This window comes from Calypte anna, chromosome 3 (assembly GCF_003957555.1).
Source record: "Calypte anna isolate BGI_N300 chromosome 3, bCalAnn1_v1.p, whole genome shotgun sequence".
Lineage (NCBI taxonomy): Eukaryota > Metazoa > Chordata > Aves > Apodiformes > Trochilidae > Calypte > Calypte anna.
The window spans coordinates 13317601-13345346 of NC_044246.1; the positions used below are offsets into that span (position 1 = coordinate 13317601).

A 27746-nucleotide genomic window follows, 5' to 3' on the forward strand; every position below is an offset into this window, starting at 1 on the left:
CAGTGTTACTGTGAGAAATCTCTAGCGTGAGAGCAATGACCTCCAGTTCCCTGCACCTCAGCAAGCTTTGCATGATGAGTGAAGTCAACTCTGCTGACTGGTATAGGGACATTACAGGCTACATCTTGCACGTAGATTGAAGTTAAAACGAGTATTTAGCCTTAGGAAAGCCATCTTTTACTTGCTATCTCCTAGATCTATCGGTATTCTCTCCAATAAAACAATAATTTTTTTTTTTTTTTGACGATTTTTATCTAAGAGTCTTTGTGTAACTCTCAGACTGATGCTCTGAGTTTCCCAGCCTTTCAGTAAGGGACAAGTTGTCTGTCACAGAGGCAATGATGAGCATAGGGACTTCTAAGTCAGTGTTAGAAAAGATTTCAACCTAGCATCTTCCTTCTTTATTTTTACATTAATACAGACTTCCACCTACCTATGCAATGATTTTACTCCAAGAACCATTTGTATTAGGGAAGTTAAAAAAAAAAAAGGATAAAAGCATTTACTTTTCATAATTCTGCTGTTCTCTTTTTATATGGTATTATTAAATGGATTTCTAAGGTGTTTCCTCTAGAATGAGGAAAGAAGGCTGATCATTTTAAGCTATTATTTCATTCTCTTAATTAGCTACTGATTTAAAGTACTTTTAGAGTGATTTATCACATTGACATTTTAAATTCCTACAAGAAAGGTGGGCCTGAAAAAGCATCTTCTTGTTTGAAAATTGTGAGATTTAACCATGATGGAAGAGAATACAGTTGTCTTGGATCTTAAGGAGAACAACTTTCTCCATGTATCATGAGTTTAAATGTTATTTTTGTTTTCTGGACCATTTCCTCAAATGCTAATATAGAGAGGTATGGTAAAAATAAGTACTGAGATAATGGGCCCTAATTTCTTCCTCTAAAGAAAAGGACCAAAACAAGCAGATAGGTTCCAGAACTGTAATGTGATGTTGTCTTAGAGGTCAGACACTAGCATTGTATATTAAATGCAGTTTCTGAATGGATTTTGTGTGTTGAAAGAATCCAGTCTGGAAAAGTATACTGAATAAATCACCTTTGATAGTCGGATTAGAAAAATGTCCCCACTGACTTGGTTAGTAAAAGGTGGAAGGTGGTGCTGATGCTGTTTGGTTGTGCAGAAAGAAAGAGCAGCTCTATGACTAATAATCATTCTGGCTGAAAACATGATCTGAGTGAAAATGACATTACAGTTTCAGGCAGTTTATTATAATTTTTCCTGTCTTCAACCTATGTTGTGTCAAGCCAGTTGGGATTGCCCTTAAGTAACCTGCTTGTTTTGTTCAGGTTCTCATTTCAGAGGAAGATATGTGCAGCATCAGCAAAAGTTTATTATCCATATTTGCATAGAAATAGATGCAGAGTTGAAGATCAGAGAAAAGCTGGATAAGTATAACAATCTAATGTTCTCCAAAGGCCTCACATTTATGAAACGACAAATTTGAGCCCTTTTAGAGTTTGCAGCTTGGACAGACGGTAGGGAAATGAAACAGATGTACATCACAGCCTTCAGAGATCTAGCATAAAAGAGAATGGAGCTGTCTTCAATTACATCTGTCCATTTCTGCCAGGACTGAAGGTGCATGGGAAGTTCCTTTGATCAGCAGAGTTAACTGCTGATGAATAATTTACAGACACTGGTCTGTGTGACACTGGGCACATGCTCTGAGGAGACCATGGATCCATTTATTGTATTACCCCAGAGCATAGATATGGGGTATTTAATCAAGTTTAACTTGATTTACTCTACCTTCTCTGTGAATTTGTCCTACAAAAAGAAATCTGAATCCAGATGTAGGTTTTGAGAACACTAATATCCCTGTTTTCCCACTCACCTTTCCCACTTGTCATGCTCCAGGCATTTCTTTTTGTTCTTTGTAAATAGTTTGGGGCAGACGTTCATCTCTACACATGGAAATATATATATAAAAAAAAAAAAATATATATATATATATATATATATATGCTCTCACATGTATCACATGTACCCAGGCTGCTGGATGCTTCCAGTATGTTGGGAGGCATTAGCAAAGTAATTCCTAAAGGCTTCCACCATCCAGCAAGGCAAGGCACAGTCCTATTTTTGATAGATTTGCTTCTCAGAGGACTGGCCCTAAATCCTCATTCTATTATCTTTTTGTCAGAGAAACTCTTCCAAAAGTTTACAGTCTCCTGCAAATCTATTTGCTTGCTGTTTGTTGCTCAACACTCCTAAGCATATTCTAGCTATTGCTACTAGTAAATGCTGAAAACTTGTGGAGGCAAAGTTAAAGCAGTTTTAAAGATATCCTTTGACAGCAGATAGCTGTAGTGCTTCAGCCACTGTATGTAGAGAAGTCCTCTTCATATGAGTTTCCAAACAGTGAAGTTTCTTAAGAACATGCAGATTTTGTTGGAGATCCTGTCAGTCAGTCAGTCAGTCAGTCAGTCAGTCAGAATTTGTAGTCCCAGTGGCTGAACTGTAAATATGTGGTTTTGCTCCAAGTATGACAAAGATTTGATCTGGTTTGTGTCCATATGAGTGGCACTGGAGAGACTGCATGGCAGACTGGGGTTGGCTTGTAGGTGAAACTGCTGCTTGTGAATGACCTTAGCTCATGTTTTAAATAGGACCTGTGCAAAGAACGTCACAGTGTAAGGAAGGTGAAAAGATGGCAAACACCTGTACTGATCCTGCCCTATATTAAGTAGTGCTTTGATTTACTGCAGTTCCAGATGTTAGTCTTTAGTAGAAACATGGAGCTGAGTGAGTCAGAAGCAAGCTTTCCAGTGCAGAAATCTCCTGAGTCTTTAAAGATTGTGAATGTCTCTTTTGTACTTCTGTCCAGGCAGCCAGAGTCAGTTTGTCAGAAGTTTCAGTGACAGTCGGGGAGGCAGCTGTTCTCACTCTTCATTTAGTTGCACATAACTGAAGAGGGTTAGTTGCACATAACTGGAGAGGGTACTTTGAAAGGTAACAAAGGTGACACAGGACTTAATGTTGTGCACATTATGGTATAACAAACCCAAGGAACTTACTACTGAAGGAGAGAGGGGAAACAGTGGTGTCCAAAAAGAATTTTGAAAAGTGCAGAAATACAAAGAGACAGGTGAGCAGCAGAACATGACACCTGGTTTTACAGGTCTTTGAACTGTGGTGTGTTCCTTTCTGATTCTACAGCTACCTTTTGGTGTTGCCCCTAAACCTCCCTCCTACCAAGCCCTCAACTACTGTAGTTTGCCATGAAGTGCAGCAGAGGCCACATGTACTGCGAGTATGCAAAAGCCCAGAGGGGGCAAACACCAACTGCCCAGCCTGCTCCTGCCTTCTGGCTGCCAAGCAAGACAAACAGCCTGTGCCTCCTTGCACCTCCTGGCAGACCAAACAAATAGCTTCAGGAGCTGCAGTCAACCCCTGGGCCACGTCCTGTGGTGACTTGTAGGAACGTGGGGTCTTGAAGCCCTTCAGCCCTTTGTTGGATGTGACTAAAATTGGCCAAGAGTCAGAAGTTAGTGGGAGGGGGAGGACTGGCAGCTGACAGCAATCACAGAAGCCCTTCCCCAGTCTAACCATGACATGAGTAAGCATGAGTCATAGCATAAATTGATGAGCCTAAAATTATCTACAAGGATGAATACTGTCTAACTGGCCCAACACATTATGGGCTTTCTGCTTACTCTGGAATTGGCAAGTTTTGGCTTTGGGTCCAGATAGGCTGACTGCTTGACTCTAAGCCAGTAATAGCCTGACAGCTCCAACTGCATTTTTTTGTATCTGGATCTGCTGATTTTCCTTTTAGATGGACATTCAGTAGGAACCTTCTTCCCTGTATTGTAGCCTCCAGGCATTACAGATTGGGTGCTGAAGCTGGTACTTTTTTCTCCTGGCAGCTCCTTCCCTCTGGTGTTGAATCCAAGCTGATACTCCAGCCCCCTTCCCCTCCAGCCTTGTTCCCAGGCTGTCCTGTCAGATGCAAAATAAATACTTGGTCGCTCAGAGCTCCTTGCATCCAGGAGAAACTGAATTTTCACACTGGCTCTCAACCTCCTCTGCAGCGCCAAAGCAAAATTAATGTGGAAACTGATCCCTTTGCCCCTACCACGCACATCCTCCTCAATGGTGAAGCCAAGAAAGACTGGAGGAGAATTAACCATTTCTGTAAACTTCTCTGAGATAGGAAACACCCTGCTTTTCACTTTCTCCCTCTTTTCCAGTTGCTGCAGCAGGAAAAACAGTCCTCCTGGGAAAAGTGCCACCTTCTTCCCACTAGTAATGCTACAAGCTTATTTTAAGAAGAAATTTCATACCTGTGCAGGATTGCTATAGCTAATCTTGGCTCTCTATAGCTGTTAGTTAGACTTAGTAGTAGGTGGCAGAGCTTGTTAGAGTAACTACTGCCCACTCACAAGCCAAGAATAGCTGTATCCTCTCCTAGGGATCAGGAATACAAGTCTGGAGCTCTGGGGGTCCCTTCTTGTGATGCATCTGAAATTACCATCATAGCCGTGGGAACATGCTATGTTTGAAGCTAGATGCAGACATCTGGAAATGAGGGCAGCTTGAAATGCTGAGCTGACAGAAGAAGAATGGGCATCAAGTTTTCTGGTCTCCCTAACTTCCTTCTTCTCAGGCGTCACAAAGTCCAATGCAGCCTTGTGCACTGTTAACTGGTTATGCAGAACCCACCATAATCCTCTTAGCTTAAGGAAAGCCTACTCCAGAATGCTGTCTCTTTCTCCTTTGCAGTGACTCACGATAGCATATGTCTTGCACAGGGTCCTGGACTGTCCAGCTAGAGAGAGGAGACAGTGTGGTGGTGCTACGAAGCCTGCTGTGGCTGGGACTGACATTCTACCACGTCCCAATGACCAAGCAGTACGGCTACCTCTACTTTGGCACTGGTGAGAAGAATTTAGATCTGCCCTTCATGCTGTGACTCTCCTGACTGGGATGAGCACTCGAGAACATTTAGATTTTTTACTTAGATTTTTGTTTATTCTTTGTTCTAATAAATGCGTGAAACCACTGCACTTTGAGCAGGATTCTTCTGTGCCTGGACTCTAGCCCCGATTCTTTTCCTAGGACTTGACTGTGTGCAATCCCTCAGCCCTCCCCTCCAGACTGAATTGCCAGTAATGTGTCACTGCAGATCCTATAGATAGTAACAAATGGGATTTTCTTCCATGACAGGTGAAGCCCTAAGTCAGAAATCAAACCTAGGCCATGTGCCTGATTAAAAAGCTACAAAACCTCATTTGGAAACAAGAAGAATGAATGCTTGCTGTCATCCATGAATGACAAACAAAACCAGTTTCTGACTTGGAGTCAGAGTAGAAAGCTTATGCTTACTGTAAGGGATCTCTACTAAACCCTGAACTCCTGAGACGCATACTGAAGAGAGTATTTTGATGTTGGGTTTCACCAAAATTATACTGATCTTTCCAGCTCATGGAACTTAACTGTAGAAAAAGATTAACTGTGGGCATCACCTGGTCCTCTGCAAAATGTGCTGATTGGGATTTATTTCAATGCAATGGTGTAATCCAGTGACTTTTCCATTAGTAAAGCTCACTGAGAAGACCTGGGCTAGAAGACATAGTAAATTATGTATGTAGGAGATGAAATACATTTCTATTCTGAAAGGCTGAAGTTTTCAAAGTTTCATAAAACAGAGATGGTCACCCAGAGATTTTATCTCAATATAGTGAAAAAAGTCTAGGCTTTGTCTCCCAAAGCAAGAAGATCCTGGGCAGCTCAAGGGGATTAATTTAGAGCTTCTATTTCACAAGGTAAGGCTAAAAAGAACCACCTGGGAGTCTGGATTGACAGGAAGCTGAACATGAGCCAGCAGAGTGCCCAGGTGGCCAAGAAGGCCAATGGCATCCTGGCCTGTATCCGGAACAGTGTGGCCAGCAGGTCCAAGGAAGTGAATCTGCCCCTGTACTCAGCCCTGGTGAGGCCACACCTCGAGTACTGTGTCCAGTTCTGGACCCCTCAGTTCAGGAAGGATATTGAGGTCCTGGAGCAGGTCCAAAGGAGGGCAACCAGGCTGGTGAAGGGACTCGAGCACAGACCCTATGAGGAGAGGCTGAGAGAGCTGGGGTTGTTCAGCCTAAAGAAGAGGCGGCTCAGGGGAGACCTCATTGCTCTCTACAACTACCTGAAAGGAGGTTGTAGCCAGGTGGGGGTTGGGCTCTTTTGCCAAATGACTTTCAACAAGACAAGAGGGCATGGTCTTAAGTTGTGCCAGGGGAAGTTTAGGTTAGATATTAGAAAGAATTTCTTTACGGAGAGAGTGATCAAGCATTGGAATGGGCTGCCCACTGAAGTGGTGGATTCTCTGTCCCTGGAGATATTTAAAAAGAGACTGGATGTGGCACTCAGTGCCATAGTCTAGCAACCGCAACAGTGGTTCAAGGGTTGGACTCGATCTCTGAGGTCCCTTCCAACCCAGCCAATTCTATGATTCTATGATTCTATAATTTGATTTCTTTTAAAAAATGTGTTTATGCTTACTCTTTGTTCCTGTCCACGCCAACAACTATTAATAGATGATTCTGATGAAAGAAGTGTAAGGTTAAGTGGGATAGCAGTCCATAAAAAAGTTGTGTTGATTTGTAGCCCCCAGATAAATATCAAAGAAATGGAGGTAAAGCAATAATGACCCAGATAAATACAATGAGCCTGTAACAGGCCCTTAAGGAGCACTCCTCATACAACAGTGGTTAGTAGGTGGAAGGCATACATGTACTGTACATGGGAGAGAAATGTTGCCACCTTTTAATTACAGGATGGAAAATTATGCATACCTATCAGCCCCAAATCATCCCAGGAAGCTGCTGTATCACTGACAGAGAAGAGTTGTAGAAAATGTAATTCCAAGGGGAAAAAAACCAGGCCAAATCATCACAGATATCAGCATTCTGTATTTGCTAGATCCAGGAGTGAAGCACAAACTAGGAATCCCGGGGCACATGTAAGGTGCACATGTGCCTGTCTGCCACTGCCACAGTTGTTCTGCTGCAAAGCATGGATAATACAGATTGTGAAAAAATATTTAATTACAGTAATAATTAATAATTTATGTCACTGCCACAGAAACCTAGTATTGCAGGAGACTTTTTCTTCTGTCAGTGTCATGGGTACAAAAGCTGAAATGAGGAAAATCTGAGTTGGAACACATCTTAACAAGGAAGCACCATTCATTGCTGGAAAAAGAAGGAAAACAACTTTTTCAAAACCCAGTCCAGGACCACAATGAGGCAAAAAGCCTTCAGATAATTTCTGGTTTTGAAGTAAAACTCTTTGCCCCATGCTTTCTCCAAATCATTCTGCACATGGAACTTTGCTTTGCTCAATATTATGTTCTAGAGCAGCAGACAGCAGCTCATTCACAGGAGACAGTACTGACAGTACTGATGATGGTTTTGGAATAAGAAAATTTTAGATACTGACAAACTTGGAAAAAAAGCAGAACAGTGTAAAAAAGCTGTGCTTACTGACTGTGCCAAATCAAGCCACTAGTGGTTTAAATAGAGAGGCTTGTGTGTATATTTGACATTATCCTGCAGTATAGGGTGTCCGACTGGCATGGTCTTTTTGCACCACTTCGGGCCCCTCCTCCAGATGGGCTTTGCAGATTTGATGGACCAGCGAGTCAGATACCTGCCAAAACAACACAAATGCATTTCAGTTTGAGACTGATTACTGATAAAATGTTTAGACTGAAGCAGAAGCAGGCACCACAGCCTTTGCCTTCCCACACATCTCTTCATAATGGGAATAACTGTAAGCAGAGCTCCCTTAATTCAGAAGGAATCACTAGAAAGGAATTTTTGTTTGGTTTGGAACTTTCTAAGCTGTACCTCTGTACCAAATCCACTGGCACCTGCTTGACTTCCAGTCTCACAAAACAAATCAGGTGTAATCTACAGGCTGCTGGCAAGTTGTCCACCTGTAGCAAACCTGGAGTGCCAGGAGCATCCAGTCTCTATGGGAGGTGTTATTTCAACAGCTGTCCTCAGTAAGGAAAGCTAATTACAAGATTTCACAGTGAGACATAGTCTCTAATAAAGGTTTTGTTTACTTTCAGAGGATGATTGGTTATTTTTTCTGCATGAGATGATGGGTTTATGGCCTAGTCTTGTAGTTTCATTTGTCCAAATTTGCTTTAATATTCTCTATACAATACTCTTGTAGCTCACCAGTGCAGAAGTCAAAACCTACAATATAAGAAGTACTAGAATGGAATTATAATCACATCTACAAATCTCTGTGAAAGGCGAAGTCTGGCAAATACCCTCTGCTTTTTACCATTTGAAGTTTTAAACTTGGCTTTGCAAACAGGCAAGGAATTTCAGATCCAGAATCAGTTACTGGAAATCTTACCCTGTGGCTGGGTGGCCTGAAGTTTTGTTAGGCTTTAAATCTTTTGCTACCAGTAGCAAAGGGAATAGAGACCCTTAGAGAAAGAGGAGTCTTTTCAGACAATAAAGATCCAAAGTGAAACCCTAGCATAATCTTCACAAACAATGCTCCCAACAAATTAGAATTTGGAACAGACTGATAAACTTTGTCCAGCGATGTTTGCATGCCTCTGTTGAGTAATCCCATGGTCTTAATGTAACCTCAATCAGTCATCCTCTCCCCAACAGCTTTGTTACCTTTTATTTGCATCCTGCAAATTTAAGATATTAAGAACTTTGGGCAGAGACCATGTAATGCATTTGTTGAACGCATCTGGCACATTCCTGAGAACTACAAAGAAAGCTTTCTATGCTGGGCAGCTACAGACTGTGTAACAACAGCTCATTTTCTAAGCACTTTTCTTCCTCAGCAATATTGAACAGCACAAATTGAAAAATTAATCACATTTGGAGGCTCCTGCAACTGAAACAAAGCCACTTCTGGAATGCTTTGCTTTTGCTTTAAGGAGTTCATAATAGTTAAAACACCTAGAAGCAACAGCAGGAGGTATTTGAGAGACAGCGTCGAGCCACTTGTTCTCCTATGTGTGCATTAAATTAGTCCCTTTTGACCTTTAATGTTATGCTAGTGCACAAGTGGAATCCCTTACATAACAGCATCAGGACAGGAAGCAGGAGAGACTCTGATTTCACATGCAAGAGGAGTTCAGTGTCCAAACACAGGTTCCCAGTGTGGAATCTGGCAAAGAACCATGGCAAGGCAGATCCTTTGGGAGAAGCTGTAGGGGTATTTTAGGGGTGCATGGGACTAGGTCCTTCTTTTCACATTCCGTTCTGCTGCATGCGAAGGTCTGTAGTGTGAGTTTTGATATTGCAAGGCTGCACTTAAAGGAGGGGAAAAAAATCCCAAATTGTTTTCATGCATCAGTGTGCCAAGTGTGGTTCTAGTCACGTGTCTACATGCTTACGGGAAAGTGCTCCCGTGATAATAAATGATCTCACTGGGAGAGAAGTGAATGTGTGAATGTGAGATACACATCAATGCTGTGTGCAGGTTTAGACAGACAGTGGCTTTTTAAGAAATCCCTCTTTTTCTGTGTGGGGGCTGGAAGTGCACACCCCAATTCTGCATAGGAAGGAGGATTTAGTAATGGCCTGATTTTAAAGCTTTTGTTATTTCTCTTTTGAGCAGGTCTAATCCAGCCCTCTGGTCCAGGCTTTTGGCTTCCTTTGGGGACTGCAGGCTGGGGCTTTTCATTGTTAGCTGAAACAGACATTTGGACGCTTTCCCTTCCTGGAGCACATTTGCTTTTAGCGCTTTTAATACTTGCTTTGTCCCTAACTCAAACTTGTCCTATTTTGTTTGCTGCCTCCTTTTATTTATTTAATTTTTTTACCTTGATTCAGCAGTGGCAAAAGCCTGATGCCTGGGAGCAGTCAGTCTACAAAGTTCCTTTTCCTCTTTGACTAACCCCAGTTCCTACTGTTTCACAGGCAGATTTTTTTTTTTCCCTGGGAGTAAAAACAATCCACAAACCTCACATGAGAGCTTCAAAGCCCAGCACACAGGACTTTTCTTTAAACTCTCAAAAGCATACCCCCTTTTTTAGCTAAGTCACCCAACTACCCATTGTATCCCATCACATGGTTTGTCTTGGGGAGTTATTACAATAACCTACACACACTGGCAGATGGTCTGAATTTTCTCAACCAGACAAGGGCTGTCAGGACAGAGCCTCCATGTGATGATGTCAAATGCAGCTGGTCTGCATTCTCCTAACCTGCTATCACAGTGTGCAGAGCTCTCACTCTGGACAAATGGGGACAGAACTCCCAATCTCAGGGATGGCAACCGACTTAAGGGCTCTGCTTGCCCCCTTGAGTACCGCAGAATCCTGGGCAACAAGCAGAATCTCCAGACTCCAGCTGCACAAATTGGACAAAACGTGATGGGAATCCTGGTGGGATTTTTCTGATGAGAAAAGGCAAGATAAACAGGATGGAAACGAGTGTGGTTAATCACCTGCAGTCATTGCAACTACCTCTATGTGGCATGTGGAAGTCTGTTTCCATGGATTTTGTTTAGTGAGCAGAAGGACCTCAAAGCCTTCCCACTCAGGGGCTGCTGCTTAACACCTAGGAGTAGGCACAGGGCTTCCATGTGCTGGGGAAGGGCAATGACCTACCCATGGGGCAACTGCAGTCCTGAACACAGCCCAAGCAAAGACCACATCGGTGCCGTTCAAGGCTGAACTTCTGAACCCTCACTGAACTTTTTCAATCTGGCTTTTGTTTGGATTAAGAGCAGAAGGCAGAGGGCTACAGACTGCAGGAAGCACTCGATCAAAGTGCTGGCAAGACTGCCTCCTCCCTGCCACATCCCTTCCCACGACACCTCTTGGCTTTGCTCACCTGCAGCCGCTCTGGCTCTTTGCTTTTGAATTCACATGCTATGCATAGCAGAGTTTCCATGAACATGAGAGAAACCACATGCTGCTGGAGTAAAATGCTGATAGCAGTGAAACCAGATTCTGCTCCCAGGGATGAGAGGTGTCCACAGGGCCTGAGAATTTTGTAATTCATGAGGAGTTCATATGGAACCTGCCTCCTTCCTAACACATAACAATTTCTTCAGTTTGGGTGATGGAAGAGGGTTTGACTTGGAGATTATCTGTGCCAAGTTCTGTTCTTCCTGTAGAAGCCTCAGACTTGGGGAACCTGTGACATCCCTTAGTCCTTTTGGAAAGGGAAGAACTTCAGTGTTGCACTTTAACAAGTGTCTTGAACTGGCCAGAAGAAAATGAGTGCTATATTTACGTTAAGAGACCATCTAGGTGCTGACCGGAATTCAGGACTGTTCCAGACAGAGCATTAGTCCACACTATCCATGTGACAACTTCCATGCTGGAAAGAAAACTGCTGAGCTATTCAGGTTTCCATTCCTGAAAGCAAGGAAATAAGTCTGACCTGCAGCTGTGCTTGACCATTTCCCAAATGGTTCTGGTGTATGGTGGCCTTACACACATGATTTTGGAATAAGAAAACAGTCCATTACTCTGCACAGTTCTGGTAAAATCCCCAAGACCTTCCTCAGCCTCATGGGCAAGTGAAAATATTTTGTTTCTGCAGCATTTCACTGGAACATGCCAGGCTGAAACACAAATGGAAGCAGAAATAACAGCAGGAAGTTATGAAAGAGAGAATTCAGGCTAAAGATAAGGGAACAGTCCTTGGCTGCAAGACACATTTGCTTGTGGAATCATTTCTTGGAAACAGTGAAAGCCCTAGCCTGGGCCAAACATGAGAAAATGAACTGTAGGAGTAATTCTGCATTGATGGGGGTAAACTTCATGGGTTTTCCATATTCAAAGTTCTGCAGACAAATGATGCAGAAGAGAGAGGGAGGATGATAGGCTCGAGTTTATGGATGATGTGGTTACTCCAATGGCCATGTTTCTGCAGAAGTGTCCATAGCTAGTAAAGTAGTTCAGTGATAACATTAATGAGCTATTGCTGTCAAAAAACAAGCCAGGCAGAAAGCAAAAAGGCAAAGAACTGAAGTTCCAGAAATGAGAAATACTATGGCAAGCCTCACCTTGCCATAGGTGAGAGTGTCCCAAATGCAGGGGGTAGAAGAGATAGCTGTGGAGTGGTCCTCAGTTGAATTCTGACCATGAGGTGTTCTCACACATCTCCTACCACCCCTAGGACACAGAGCTTGGCTCAAACAGGAATTTCACTTTCATGTAATTCCTTCTTCTGCAGTTCCAGTCACCTCCTCTCTGTTACTTTACATCCTGGATGGGTGATCCCTTACTGTGCTAGACAGCTGGATGACCAAGAACAAGGCAGGAGCTGGAGGCCACTTCTTCCCAAAGCATTCTGCTCTTCCTCTTGCGTTTCAATAGTAGAAATAGGATCAGGAGGTGAGGTGTGCAGGGGGAGCCCAGCTGTCAAGTGACCCAGTGCAAAGCAGGAATATTCTTATCTCTCTGCAGAGTAATCTGGGGCATGCAGAAATGTCCAAAGTTCATACAATGGAAACACAATAAAACTACTTCAGAAACCAGAGCAAGGATACTGTTTCGGTGTTTGGTTTTTTGTGGTTTTTTTTTTTTTTTTTTTTTGTAAACATCACTGTGGAAGCACCAAAAGAGCACCTTTTGGAGGGGCAGAGAAAGCAGAGGGGTTCTGGGTGATAAATCCACACTTCCCATCACTAGATCAACAGCAAGGCAACACCCCTGACCCTTGTTAAAACAAGAGAGTTTGCTGATAGTTCCATACGGCGGCATGTTACATTTTAATCTCAGCTAGGTGATAGCTAGTGCATTCCAGACACTTTGTATTTGAAGCTGGATCACTTTAAACAGAGTGATCCTGACATGGGCCAAACATTCTGTCCAAGAATGCCACAAGTGCAGCCACTGAAGAGCTGAGTAGCAGCTTTTCGGGTACTCTCAAAAATAGACATTCAGTCCTTCTTTATGTACTTCCTTAGCACCTCTGCCCAGGAGCCATAGATCTTCTCCTATGAAGCTGTCCCATCTATTATCCCCTGGGCAAGGAGCAGAGACAAAGCAGTTTTTCATCAGGCTGGTTTGTCCCTCTTTTGGCAGCAGATGAAGCTGCTCTCAAAAATACTGACACAATCTTGGAAAAAAACTAGCTAAATGGATCATCAACCAGAACTTTGCAAGACTGGAGAGGAATGAAAAGGATTGCTCATCCAAATGAAGTAAGAATTTTATCAATGAAATAAAAGAATCAGTTTTCAGCCAGGCAAGGGGTGCTGCTCTGTGTCTGCTAAGCATCCACAATCTACCTGCAGTAAGTGAATACTCAGGTCACATTATGGTAGAGGTGCTGGGCTCTGACTCCCACTTCAAGTTACACTCCCCAGTGACTCTCCTTCAGTTTCAGGAGGTGAAAGTAGAATGAGTCCCTAAAGTTATCTTAGGCTTTCATCTTGGCCTGTCACCCTAGCAACTGATGTCAAGAGCTCTACCATCACCAAAACATTCTTCACCTGTGTGCAAGATTTTCTGTCCCCAGAAAGCAGGAATTCTCATAGAACTATATGGGGTAATATCTGGAGTAGACAGTGACTTCTGAGAAGTCCCTCCTTTAAAAGCGAAAGATTTCTCCATTCAGAGTGAAGAGTTAAGACAACAGATGGTTTATGGGGGGCAGTGAGAGGAATTTCAAGGCAGAAGAGGTGAGCACACAAATACAGACAAGACTGAAATAAATGCTGTCCTTCAGTAGGGCAAAGCTTGTCACAGTCTTGAGACAGACTATAAGCCTCTGTGGTGCTCTGTGTATTCTTTTCACCTTCCTATTTCAGAACAGTATAGCAGGAACAGCGTCTTCTGTACACAAAGCTTTCTTCCATGTCCAGTGCAAGCTCCTGATGGCACAAAAGTGCAGGTGCGTGAGATGGAGAGACAGGAGGAACAGAGGACATGAGACTGGGAATGGACTACATTCCCAATATACTGGATATTACTAGCCCACCTGTGGGAACTCTCCATCTCAGTTTGCAGCCTTGATACAAGTCTGTGTCCATCTCTGTTTGCTGGCTTGTTTCCTGTTTCCACATGACTTTTCTTGACCAAGGAGGACCAGACTGCTACAGAGCCAAGTGACACATCTTTCTCCTTAGCAAACATCAGTGGACAGCAATGGGCAAGCTGCTGGGCATGGATTCCTGGCTCCTTCACAGATCAGATCAAAGGTCCCTCAAGCAGATGGTGGCAATTCAATAGCTCTAGCATCTACAACATTGTCACTTCAGTCTGCTCCTAAAGTTGTGTCTGCTTAGTTATTGTAGAGGAGATGGACACCACAATCAGAGAAGACCCCCACTGGTGGAGCATGGAAAAATCCATCACTGCAGGCAGAGCTGGAGAGCACAAGGGGTGGTTCAACTCATGTTCAGGAATGTACATTACCTGTGTTCCTCTCTCGGAAGAGCTTTAACAAGGGGTCCAAGGATATTATGGGGTACCTCAGTTTCTCCCCACTGGCATTCCCAGGGCTATAGTGGCAGTGCAAAAAGGCACTGTTACCTCTCATTTAACCAGAGGTAAGCATGGCTCAGAGGTGAGCAGCCAATACAGTGAGCTCAAGAAGAGCTGAGTCTCAAGGATTTGGAAAAGGCATCACTGAACTGTGCAGTGCACTGTCTGCTATGATATGTTCACTACTATGATATGGTACATCTCTTTTGTCCCTTCATGTACTGACACTTAAAAACCCAGGAGACACAAAGGCAGTGAAGGGACAGGTTAAGTTACGTGTGCAGCCCTGATATTACACCAGACAGGATTACAGGCTGACCTGGTCACATTTTCTCATGGCACTCACAAGGCAGCTTGTTCCACTCAAAAGTCCCAGCCCAGTTCTGCCTCTGCTCTCCCCTGCCAGCTCCCTTGCATTTGGCAGCACCACCCCTGGTTGAGTGCTTCCCAAATTACTACAGACTTACATAAAACTTCAGTAACAAGTATGGAGGCAAAGACAAGGTAAGCTTGGACAAGTCGTTTATGTGGGAAACTTTTAATAAAAGCTCTGGATTTATTCTCAAAATAAGTACTAGTTGAATATCTTCAGCACGTGGGTATCCCTCAGGCTAGAAGAAGCAATTTATATCTCCTGCCTTAAGAGGTGCCAGCTACTGTTTCACACAGCAATGTGGGAAGCACAGGTGAGGTTATGAAAGTCAAAACTCTCACAGAACTGCAATGGCCAAGATTCCACAAGGCTCCCCAACACAGAGCTTTCCCCTTCCATCAGGCTAGGAAGACAGTATCATGAATGACCAGGAGAGCACTCCTGAAGCACCTATGCACTCCATCCTGGCTCTGGGACTCTTTTGTTTAGTTCCAGCCCCACCACCAAAACTCTTAATCTGATTTCTTGAACCTATACTCTTGCTTCCACCCAGGCCCCAAAGCCTGCATATTTCAATGCTGTTGCATCTCCTCAGCAACAGTTCTGATCTCTTTTACCAACTCTGCTTCCACCCTCCTTGTTGCATTCCCTTGCTGGGAGGAGAACAACAAGGGTGGTGTAGGGAGGGACTTGCTATACAATAGGGAGGGCCTGGATACTAATCTCCAACTTAAGTATCTTAATTTTAGAGCTGTAGCACCTAATTGCATAGAGAACATACCCGGAGGTGTCTGTTCTTTGTTCTCACTACATTTCTATGGAACAATTTACAAGAGCCAGGGCATCAGATCTGGAGTTCTGGTGTGATTCCAGCAAGATACAGGATTTACCACTTCCTGTCTCAACCTGCTATGCAGGGTTGCTATGTGAATGCTAACTAGATAATGTGCTCCACCCCACAGCTGCTAGATAGACACAACTACTAAAGAATCCCAGGAAAAAAGAAGTTTTCAGAGGTGAAGTATCTGATGGCTACAGGGCTGTATTATTGTAGATTCTTTTAATTTGAGCCTCACTGCTACCCAGTGTGCAGCCTACTAATATACAAGGGACACTTCCAAAAACTTACCTCAAATCTCCACTACAGAGCCAGACCTGAACTGCAGGAGTCTCTGGCTGCCCCCAGCCCTGCAGCCTAAGTTCTCCCAGCAACAGCCCCATGGCCTCTGGTAACCCCATGGCCTGCTAATGCGAAGTTCATAAACTGCTCTGACATCCCCATGGAAACAGAGTGTGAGGTCATAAACAGAGGATTAGCACCTCTGAGGGCCCAGCATAGTGCAGGAGGCAGCCTTTCCCTTTGCCCACCAAAGGCCAGGGGCCATCCAGGCTGGGGAGAGGGAAGAGACCCTGTTGCACAGGAAGGGCAGGGAGGGATGGAGCAGAGTGGAACAGGAACCTGTGATAGGTTCTTGGTGGCTGCTCAGCCCCCCAACTCACTGCTGGAACCCCTCCCTTGGTACCCTCCTGCTCTTGAGGGCCAGGCACTAATGACTGAGAGACAAGGGACTGCTCAGCCTGGAGAAAAGGAGGCTCAGAGGGGTCTTGCCCATGTTTATAAATACCTGAATGGAGGGTGTAAGGAAGACAGAGCCAGGGCCTTCCCTGTGGTGCCCAGTGACAGTTAAAGAGGCAATGGGCACAAAATGAAACTCAAGAAATTCTATCTCAATGTAAAAAACCCACTGTCTCATTACGAGGATGGTTCTCTGGAACAAGCTGCCCAGAGAAAGTGTGAAGGATCCACACTTTGAAGATACTCAAAACCTAACTGGGCATAGTCCTGGGTAACCTGCTTCAGGGACCCTTCTTGAGCATGGTGCTGGGACTAGATGATCTCCAGAGGCCCCTTCCAACCTCAGCTACTCTGAAGCTGTGACTCCATCTCTGCAGCATCCTCCTGTGACTGCCCTACTGAGTGTTAGTGATGAGGAGGCAAGTGTGGCTGAGGAAGGGAGAGCAGACTAACCTGTGTCAGTTTTAATCCTGTGTGGATAAATGGTTTGAATGAGATGTGGTTTGTCCTTAAAAGATTAACAAGAGAATACTGTGACACACCTTCCTCCTCTGAAATGCTGAGTAAGCTTTACAAACCCTGTTGCCTGAGGAATGCTTTACCCAGTTATAAAAGAACTGCTTTTCCTCTTCCAATCTACTCCTGACAAAGAAAAAAGATGTGGAAATACTATTCACCTGTTGAGCTTGGGTTTCTTGGAAATATGCCCTTCAGGAAGTGGAGGCCTGTGGTCTGGCAACAAACCTGAAACAGAAAACGAAAGGTATGAGAATATTTTTCGGTGCCTCCTGGCTTCTGTAGTATCCAGAAGTTGCATTACAGCTCATAAGCCAGGCAACACAGGGGAAGCACAGTGAAAACTCAAGTGCAGCAGAAAGTGTATTTTATCTTTAGTTATTGCTGAACCTGCACCCCAGCCAAAGAGAAGCTAGGAGGTTCTGCTGGGTGTGGAGTGCAAATACACACCAAAGACACAGCCACTTGGCCTCATCAAAGAGGCTTTTTGAGAGGACATAGTCAGATTTTCACCCTGGAATTGTTTTCTGATTGGACACCAGTGCCCTGTCAAAATTCAGTCCATTTAACTTGGCTACAACTCAGGTATCAGGCATGAAGAACAGCACAATGTTCCAACTGTGTCAACCTGGGTCCTACTACCAGGGTAAAGCTAAAAAGTCTTCACCTGCCAGACAACAGACAGGTGCATGTTATTAATGGGGTAGGTCCAGCTTATGCTAAATCAATTTCAGAAGCTAGTATTTAATCATTAGTTAGAGACTGAGCAACTTCTCAGATATTTCTGCAGGAATAAATGTATGCTGCCAAGGAAGGAAGCCAAGACACATAAAAACCAGAACAAGTAGTCTCTGGTCTATCATCCTGTCCCAGTACTGGGACCAGAATGATTTTGCTGGGTGGCTGGACAACGACATCTCACTGAACTAAAGTAACTTGGTGGGAGACCCCTCTCAGGAGGCTCTATGGGTACCCCACAGTAAAAGGTTATTTCAGGAGGTGGTACCTGCACGGTGAGCCATCTGCACACAGACAGCAATCTTCTTGTGCTCCTCCAAACAGAGGCCTGTGATCCTTCGTGGCAGCATCCCCCCATCAGAACGAATGAACTGGCTCAGCAGCAAAACATCCTGAGAGAGCAAGTGAGGGGCAAAATGATCAGTGCTACAGCTACTTTAACTGCTGGGATTCCGAGGTGTTGTGCTGTGTACAGAGAGCCCTCTTGCTGTGTACAGAACTCAAAACAAAACAATGATTCCCTCCTAGGCATTTTGGCTGCAGCTTGACAACAAGTGGTCTTTGCTGCTGTCATTCTGTTTGCTAGCTTAGCTCAGTAAGGTTACTCAGATGGTCTGAGTCTTCCTCTGACTTCAGCAGCGTAAACACATGATGTCAGCTGCAATCCTTGCTACTTCACTGTCACTTGCTCCAAGATTCTAACTAAGATAATGTGTCCTAGGTACTCAGGCACAGTTACACAAGACCTACAGATGGACAGTGTTTACACAACTTAAAATGCCACCACAGCTGCTATCCTAAAGGTCACAGATGTTAGATCACCTCTGGCCTCCTCCTTGTTCCCTCAGAGCAGGATTGTTCTCTGCTATCTACTTTTCAGACTTTCATCCAGTTTCCCATGGTGAACTTCCCTCACGTCTCTCTGGAGGGGTGGAGTGCAGAGAAATGGTCCAAGATCTTGCACGAAGAAGCTTTTTGTAGGAAAAGAACCCATGCTGATAAGAAAGACCCAATAGGATAAATTGCTGACTTCAGTCCTTTGACTGTGTGTGTATGAGATGGGGATGTTACAGCCATGCTGCATGGAATGAGCACTCCAATCATGCCAAAGGTTTGTCTGTGATTCAGGAATCATTTAGACTGAACTGCTGTTTACCTTTCCAATTCAGAGCTCTAGAAATAGAAAGCACTCTTAACAAAAACAAAATGAAAGGGATCTCTAGGATCAGATAGTATTACAGAACTGGGATGGCAAACAGCAGCAACAGCTGTTCCCCAAGCATCCCATTAACTGTACAACATATTTAGATACATGCTCCACATACACACACCACTGCAAAGATACCCCTGCCAGACCAATATGGGCATGTCCCCTTGAGATGCTGACATCAGCATAAACTGGCCCAAAGGGTCTCTGGAGACTCTGTGCTTGTATATTCCCCATCTATTGATAGACTTGTGGCTGGGTGAGAGTTTACTTCACCATCACTGCTGCAAACATGCTCACAGTTGAGCCAGCTGGACCATGCAGAGGCTGCCTGCATGCTGGGACTGGTCAGCAAACACCCTGACAGAACAGGAACTCAAACCAGGTACCTCAGCACTTTACACCCCTTCTTGTCTAGGGCAAGAGGCAAGAACAAAGAGTACTTGCTGCTTTTCACTTTGGGTGACCCAGAGTCTGCTCATTGTTCACAGATTCCCAGACCTGCTCCCACCCTCTTGTCTTTGCCCTTTTACAAAGAGCTCCCTGGAGCATTTCTAGTTTCATTTACGGCCCTTGCAAAAGCAAACAATCACATGTGGATATGAAATGAATATTCAGAAAACTTAGCTATCTAGGAATTACACATCCACCCCCGCTGCATAACACCAGCTCCGAAGGGGGCTGCTGGAATTCAGTATGGCTTTGTGAGAATGACTGATTCTGACAGATGCAGTCACACAAATGCTGCAGTCAAAATTTAAAGTTTTTTTTGTTTGCTTTGAGTTTTGTGGTTTATTTTTGTTCTTCCCCTCCCTCGCTTTCAATCCTACCCTCATTAATATCATCAGAACACACAACTTCCCTCTTCCCGTATCTGGCTTCCTTTCTACCTCCACTTGTCTACAATGAATGTGTTCAGACTGATTTTCAGACCCAGGTCCTTTGAAAACATGGCACATTAGGCAACTTCTCACTCATAAAAAATGACTTACCAACCACCATACAGAGTGATGCTGTCCAAAGAACAAGAAAAGCATATCTGAGCAACTATCAGAAAGCTCCTAGGAGGCCATCTATGGTTAAAAAGGAAGTGAAGTGTCCTCAGTCCAGCTAATGCATGGTCTTGCTAATAAGATCAGTAACCAGGGGACCAGTTGGTACCAGCTGTGCTGGTGGAAACTGGATTAAGGCCAGTCAGAGTGCAAGTGCACTGCTTTCAGCCACTCTTGAAATGCTCTGGACTGGACTGGGGAAACCAGAGCAAGACACCATCCCCTTTATTCCTCTTCATTGGTCACCCAGTTCTCAAAATCACCAAGAGCTCAGTTTGCCATTTAACACAAGCATATCACTTCCCCAAGTGAAAAAGGGGCCATCCAACTCAACGTACCTAGAAAAACTTTCTAGACTTTTCTGCTAGCCTGCTGCATTACTCTGTGGGGAAGAGGAAAAAGGGAGCTGATGGCAAGTTTGAGGCTGTTCCAGTCTTTGCAGCCGTGAAAGCCTAAGTAGGCCACACGCTCTTGTGAAGGGTGTGTGTGGTCCAAGTGATTTCTCATTACTACCACGCCTGGTGGAGTCATGGGGTTGTTATCAAGTGTTTCCATGCAAAGGGGGAAGGTGGGAAGCAAAGGGAGACAGTCTTTTTCTCCTGTGGAAAATAAATCAGGAAAATCCGCTGTTATCATCTGACCAACAGTGTAACCAACTGACCAACGCCCTTGTGTGGCAGTCATTTTTTGACTGAAATCATCTATGTCCCAGCTGCTGCAGCTCCAAATTACGCTGCTTGGCTTAAAATGCTGTGCACTCGACAGGAGGTTTGTCCATTTCTGAAGATCTCCACAGTTAACAGGCCAGGTGCCTCTCCCACAGTACTTGCACAGATGTGTCTTACCACAGGGAGAAAGCAGACAGGTACAGCCAACTTTATGGGGCAGCTGTGGAGGGAAGTGAAGCAGTACATGGAGTGGTCAAAGAAAAAAAAACCCAAACATCTGGCAAGTTCTCATGGTGCCGTCATGTTCCATGAAATTCACATTTTGTGCTAGTGAACAGCCAAGCCTGTAACCACGGATTTGCTTTAATCACTGGACAGCTCCCATGAGGCTGGACCCAGATTCCCACCCCAGTAATCTGCAGCATTTGATGAAAACAACTTGGATTGAATTAATCTGGGGCTAATAGGCAAAGCTCACAGTTTGGTTTCCCCTAATTGCTGCCAAAGCAAGATGACATATTTACTGCCTACTCAGACTAATGATGTTTGAAGTGGATAAGGGGGAAAACAAAAAACAAGTTTAGCCTTCACCTATAAGAGGGCTGGATAAACTTGCTAAATGAAATACTATGTACAGCATGTTCTTGTGAATGGATGGCAACCAAAACACAGAGGCATTTATGAATTTAGTATCTGCAGATGCTTTGAAAGGCAGGATCCTTGACTGTGTACGCACGATTCATTAAAATCTTCATTTACTGCTAGAAGAGTTTTGTCTGTGTAGCCAAATTACTACTGGGTTGTATCAGACATGTTTGCCAGTCCTTATTTCCAGTTACATAGTTTAGTTTTTTCTTTCTGCCTTACTCCAGTGAGCTGTACACCATTTTCCAGGCATTTTGTTACAGAATTCCAGGTTTCAATACTGTTGCATCCTAACAATGACTGCAGAAATTTTTAATCTCCAAAGAACATGAAAAAAACCACAACTGAGGTATCAGTTCCCATGGGCAGACACACACAAACCACAAACTGTGGGAATTTATACCTTGAGCTCTGTTATCCTGAGCCTCAGCAGAGACAAAGGTCTGAACTGGCAAAGACAACTGCAGCCCTCCACACTACAGCTGAGGCAGGTTGGAATCATGACCTGCTACTGTGCACAATGCCTGCTCAGTTGATTAATAACTTTGGAGACATTGGTCCCCCAGTTCTCTGACAGCCAAAGTAACTCATTATGCCACTACTTTAGGCTGTGCTAGTTGCACATGACAAAAGGAAAGTCCTATGAGGTCGTATTACTCAGCTCCCTCAGGGGCTAATTCAACACTTCCCTTTTCATAGTGCCTCATTCAGTCCAATTACAAGCATCCCAAGCAAAAAAGCTCACACTTTCCCTTCTGTGCAACTGACTGATCTCAGTTTATCAATCTCAAAGGAGCCACTGTGATCCATCTATTCTGATCTCTTACCAAGTACAGATTAGAGGTTATGCTGTATGAACTAGGCTATATCTTTAACAAAAATAGCTATTCTCAATTTACAGACTTTTAGGACAATTAACCACCAGTGAGTAAACTGTGCCACTGTTTAATTAACCCACGCAGTTAAATGCCTGCATTTTATTGCATTTCAACATTCTGCTGCTCATCACTGCTGCAGCAAAACAAAATAGCTGGAGCACTTTTGTGCAGAAAATTTTTAATTTAAAAGCCTGAAAACTCATGGCTGGTACAAAGCATTTAAACATACAAGGGACTTACTCAAGTAGAAGAGATGGTCTACTCCAGAAACGCAAGCTCCTAGTTTTCATCAGCCACACAGAGGAAAACTGCTAAACAGAGGTAAGAACCTTCTACAGTTCTGAAATTCCAACTCACATTGCCCTTTCGCTTTTTATCCAAGTTCTCCCTTGTTTTGCAGCAGAAGTACTGAATATACATACATCAGATGCATGTGCACTCAAAACTGAATGAGAGCCAGGATGGACAAGTTCCTACTTTGTCTCTCAGGACTACGATTTCTTAGTAACAATCTCAGCAATGATTCTCAGGATTCTGGCTGCATGATCTCCCCTCACATTTGTTTTTCTCTTGCCTCTATAATTAACGGTAGAAATCAGGATCTAAAAATGAAACTGAAGCATGGAAGAAAATTCATAACCCTGGTTCACTCTCCAAACATATTTAAGACACATGCTTTACATTGTTGGGACCAACAACCTCCTCCTAATCCTGGTACTCAGGGCTCTACAGCATCACATTGCCTGAAACTGCTTCTTTGGTTCTCAGTGGCACTGTTATCTCCATGTGCAATAGTCTTCTACCACAGGCAGCAGTAGGAAAAGACTCTACATACATTTCCAAGATTTAACCCATTCCCATGGCATGTTTCACCCCTGAGCATCAGTTCATAGTTTCTCTGGAGTTGTTAATCTGCTAATGAATGCTCATTGGAAATTTGTATAACTACTCTTTAATGATGATGCTGACTCCTCACATTTAAAATCACATAAAATTATATTAGCCTTAAAAAAGTACTTTCCAGTGGAAGTAACTGGTCTGTTTTGGTCACAACGTAATCCAGTGACCATGAAGAAAACAGAGGCAAGAAACATCTGAATTCAAACATGGGCACCACAGGACAAACTGGATCTGCTTTTGTAGTGCTTTTTGTACCTTAATGGTATTTGCCATTTCTTCTAATCTATTATCATATCTAATATCTAATTTATTTCAGCCCTGGTGAGGCCACACCTCGAGTACTGTGTCCAGTTCTGGGCCCCCCAGTTCAGGAAGGATATCGAGGTCCTGGAGCAGGTCCAAAGGAGGGCAACCAGGCTGGTGAAGGGACTCGAGCACAGACCCTATGAGGAGAGGCTGAGAGAGCTGGGGCTGTTCAGCCTGGAGAAGAGGAGGCTCAGGGGAGACCTCATCACTGTCTACAACTACCTGAAAGGAGGTTGTAACCGGGTGGACGTTGGTCTCTTCTGCCAGATGACTTTCAACAAGACAAGAGGGCATGGTCTTAAGTTGTGCCAGGGGAAATTTAGGTTAGATATTAGAAAGAATTTCTTTATGGAGAGAGTGATCCGGCATTGGAATGGGCTGCCCAGGGAAGTAGTGGATTCTCCGTCCCTGGAGTTATTTAAAAGAGACTGGATGTGGCACTCAGTGCCATAGTCTAGCAACCGCAACGGTGGTAAAAGGGTTGGACTCGATGATCTCTGAGGTCCCTTCCAACCCAGCCAATTCTATGATTCTATGATCATCTGCAAATTAATTGAATTTTGAGCTTTCCTAGACTGTTGAGAAACTAGATCAGAGAATGGTAAATATCCACCTGTCCCAAACTTATTTTACTGCTTAATATTGCATCCAGCTTGAGTCAGACTCACTGACAACACTCTAGACAACCTAATTTCTGCAACACAGGCTTTGAAAGACACTAAATTGGTATTTAATTTACATCTCATCTTCTGTTTCACCTGCCTGGAGTATCTGCACATATTTTGTCTGGCACTAATTCTGTACTCATGTTCTTCATAATTCATGAGTCATAATAAGTCCTATCCAAGTGGTTGTTTTTACTCCTAGTTTATATCATTTTACTTGGAAGTTGCTTTGTTTGATTTCCCAAGTGCTAATTATCCACTTTTCTTTCTTCTCTCAAGTACTTAGTATCTTACTTGCTATTTTCAAGCCATTTGGTAGTTCCTTAGAATGGTTTTTCACCCTTTAAAAAAATATGGCAAGTGAAGTAATGTATTTGCTCTTATGATAATTGGGCTATGTGCAATCCAGGCCTACTGGTCTGTAACTAATTCAGTGTTTAAGTTGCTTCTGTACCTATTTTTCCTTGCTGTTTTCCATTTGCAGGATTGCCAACACTATCTAGATATTAAACCATAATTTTTCTCTTGTGTGCTAGGACTACATGTAAACAACTTATTCATTCTGCAGCCAAGGTGGTTTTCAGTCCCTTTCTACTCTCATGAACAGATTTTGTTTCTCACAAAGGTTTATTTTCCTCCAGATGCATTTGTATCATTCTCAACCTAATCCTATTGACATTAACTTAGAGTAAGTTTTCTCTTACTTATCTTAGTAACAGCATGTTCCTGACTGGCTGGCATCTTATTTTCTTCCCATCTTCTACATTTAGTGTTAGTGATCTTCTCATTAATTAATAGAATTCTCATTAACATTTTCTGCAAAAATCTTCAATGAAACCTGTTTTTTTCTGTGTTTTTCTGTTTCTGTCTGGTAGTAAAGACATACTCTTTTCATAGCCACCAAGAGTTTTAGAAGGTATATAAACTAGTTATTACCTTAGTGGACAATGACTTAATGAGAAATGGTAGAGCTTGAAGACAAACAATTGATGTATTCAGGTCTTTTTCTCTGGAATCACAACAGGCCTGAATGAATCAATTAAATTTTGCATTCCAGTTTGGTTCTCCTGAACTATCAATGCTGAAAGGTAGCTGGGAACAAAAGAGATCTACAACTTTCTTGGATCAGATAGCCATGCGTATAATTCTACATCTCCTATGTGATATGAGCTCCTTCTTTTTCCTAGGAACACCATCAGCCAAGGCAAGCAATTAAGTCTTGTTGCACCCAAGAGAAGCAAAACTGGAGTTAACTATCTTTACAACACCCAGCAGAAGACAGGAGGGGTAGGTTGTGCAGTATGTAGATCTCAGAGCAGCATTTATCTATCAGAATAGAGGAACTCTCCTTCATTAAACTTACCACATAATCGTACTTATGCTTCAGGTTCCAGCGACAGATGGGACACTGGCCAGAGGGGTTTGGAGGAGTTGGTGCTGGAGCATCCTCCAGAATTCTCCCTTCAATCTAGAAAACAATTCAAAGGCTATAATGATCAGGCATAGTTTGGACCTCTACCTGCACCTCTGACTTGATAAATGCTTTTCCTAAGTCCACAACATGCTGACCAGTATTGTGCAGATGTAAGGGCAACAGTATGTGCATTATTCAACTTGCTCAAACATAGATAAACAAAGCACTATGGATTTACACAGACTTTGAGGAAAAGAACAAATTTAAGGGGCAAAAAGAACCATTTAGCGAATTCTTGTATATGTTCTACTAAGTGTGAACTAGTTCACAGTGTGAAGTCCTCATAGATGTCTGAATTCCATTTATTGCAGTACTCCTTTGAACCACCATGCCTTGAAATTCCAGTGGCCCTTAAGGCAGAAGCTTTAAAATACATTTTTTTCTGGGAATAAGAGAATGTCACAGAATTGGAGGTGTACCTTGTAGACCAAAATATGCACGGTCTTGCTAGATGATAAATAAGGAAAAATTCTGAGCAAATATTAAATTCAAGAAAGAACTGTTACAAGATGTGGGTTTGTGGTGTCTTTATTTATTTATTTGTTTATTTTAGGCTCTGCTACTGCAATGCATACCTTTTGTATTTCAAGTCTCAGTTATTGTGCTGGAACTCAATGATTATAATTTACACCTCTTTTGAACTGACTGAGCACAAAGTACAGCAATCCTCTATATGGTGGTGTGCACATTCCTCCCCTCCTTTTTTTGTTTATAACAATTTCAAGGCATGCTTGCTAATTCTTTACATAAAGATTACTAGTGTGACACTTGAAAAGGAGACTTTCCATCACACCTTATACTTAATTTTGTTGACAGTCTTAGTGTTGCAGACTTCTGATTCTATTTGATATTATATAAGTCAACTTATATAAGTCAACTACCGACAAGAAGGAAAATCCAGTTTTCAAAGGCATGAACAATAAGGCTTTGTCTGTTTCATTAGCAAGCAAAAAAATTCAGTCTCCTCCTTATAATTTATGGACAGATAGGTTAGCACTGTCTTCTAGCTATTTCCAAATAATTCCTGCTTCACTCTACTCGTCATGTTTCAACATTTCAAAATATCTGTGCTACCTGAATCCAGCCAGGGCATAGATTACTACTGGTATAAATATAACATGAGCAGAAAAATGCAGTCTTCTTTCCCCTCTCAGTAATTTCAGTGCTTCTTTTAAAAAATGACAATTCTCTTGACAGAATTCAACAGCTCACACAGTGTTAATTAAGTAAAATTCTAATTCTACTGATTTGGTCTTTTCCTTCCTGTCTTAAACCATAGCTCAGAAAATGCTCTTTATCAGTTATTTCAGAACTTCAATTTTATTTTCAGGATCAGATTTCCTACAGTATTTAACACCTTTCTTTGATGATTCCCCTTTCAATGAAAGATGTTTCCTACCAAATATGCTCCAAGATGCAAGCTTTTTGTATCACCAGCAGTCACGATGGCACATACAGTAGTTAACAAACCCAAAACAGATCTAAGGTAAGTGACCTGCATAGTACACAGCTGGTACAGAGCCATCTTCCAATGTCATATCATGTTGCTGGCCCAGGGTTGAAGTGACAAAGCTACCAGGCAAACCTCCTTCATGCCTCCCACCCAAAATCATGCCAAGTGTCACTACTCTGACAAAACCGTGACTAAGGAACTGCCTCTGACGTTTTGGGTCCCAAATGCCTCTGGTCAGGACTTCCACCTTTTCTGAGCGGTGTGGGGAGAGGTTTGGTGCTCATGGGTGGCTCTGACTGAAGCCACCCACCCCTCACAGCAACATGGGGACTCTTCTGACCCTTGGTGCCAGACCCATAACTCACACAAACACCGCACTCCTACTTTGCTTTTGCCTTCACACCCTGGGATGTCTTTCAGGCAGCAAAAAAGAGCCTTTTGCCCTTTGTTTTCTGGAGTGGGGGACAGGCTTGGAAGAAAGAGGGAGAGGCGACTCAGGGGCAGGTACTGAGGGGAAAGGGTGCCGGGACTTACTGTGGTCGTGTTGCCTTCCGTCACCTCCACGACTGCAATAAAAAAAAAAAAAAAAAAAAAAAAGAGAAGGGAGGACAGGATGAGACTCACAGCCTCAGCGAAACAGTGCAAATACACTGAAGGCAACCGACACACCCGACGGCGGCGAGGCCGCAGGGCAGCACCCGGACTCACCCTCCCGGAGGGCTCGGGCCGGCGGAGAGGGCCATGCATTTCCGAAGATCCCGGTGAACAACCGCTTCAAGCCCCCGCGCAGCAGGGCGGGCGCCGCCATTTTGCCGTCGCCGTCGCTTCCGTCACTCCCGGTTC

At 43.4% G+C, this 27746-nt stretch overlaps 2 protein-coding genes across 6 annotated transcripts in view; one reads left to right on the forward strand and one right to left on the reverse strand.

Annotated features, from left to right (window-relative positions):
- RSPH9 (radial spoke head 9 homolog) overlaps positions 1-12307 on the forward strand; it is a 26084-nt gene extending 13777 nt beyond the window's left edge. The window contains exon 5 of one of the 2 annotated variants that reach the window (XM_030448121.1): positions 12195-12307. In XM_030448121.1, the coding sequence (XP_030303981.1) occupies positions 12195-12238 (44 nt within the window). In that variant the 3' untranslated portion in view covers positions 12239-12307. Of the gene's footprint in view, positions 1-4778; positions 4940-12194 lie in introns of those variants that run through there. The other variant, XM_030448119.1, reaches the window with a different exon arrangement.
- Positions 6910-27746, reverse strand: MRPS18A (mitochondrial ribosomal protein S18A). Of its 4 annotated transcripts, none has more exons than XM_030448124.1 (7): positions 27612-27746; positions 27438-27469; positions 25340-25444; positions 17924-18047; positions 17079-17145; positions 7503-7668; positions 6910-7154 (listed from the first exon to the last, which is right to left on the reverse strand). In XM_030448124.1, exons 1-6 carry the CDS (start codon positions 27709-27711, stop codon positions 7524-7526), a joined length of 573 nt encoding a protein of 190 aa, XP_030303984.1. In that variant the 5' UTR covers positions 27712-27746; the 3' UTR covers positions 6910-7154; positions 7503-7523. The 4 variants fall into 4 exon arrangements, with proteins under 4 accessions (XP_030303984.1, XP_030303983.1, XP_030303982.1 ...); XM_030448123.1 differs by having other exon boundaries at positions 6910-7211; XM_030448122.1 differs by having other exon boundaries at positions 6910-7668.

Coding starts and splice junctions, on each gene's coding strand:
- MRPS18A (XM_030448124.1), bottom strand. CDS start 27,711: ATGGCGGCGCCCGCCCTGCTGCGCGGGGGCTTGAAGCGGTTGTTCACC. Junction 27,470..27,611: donor GGCCCGAGCCCTCCGGGAGG/GTGAGTCCGGGT, acceptor TTTTTATTGCAG/TCGTGGAGGTGACGGAAGGC. Junction 18,048..25,339: donor AGCATAAGTACGATTATGTG/GTAAGTTTAATG, acceptor TTGCTCTCTCAG/GATGTTTTGCTGCTGAGCCA.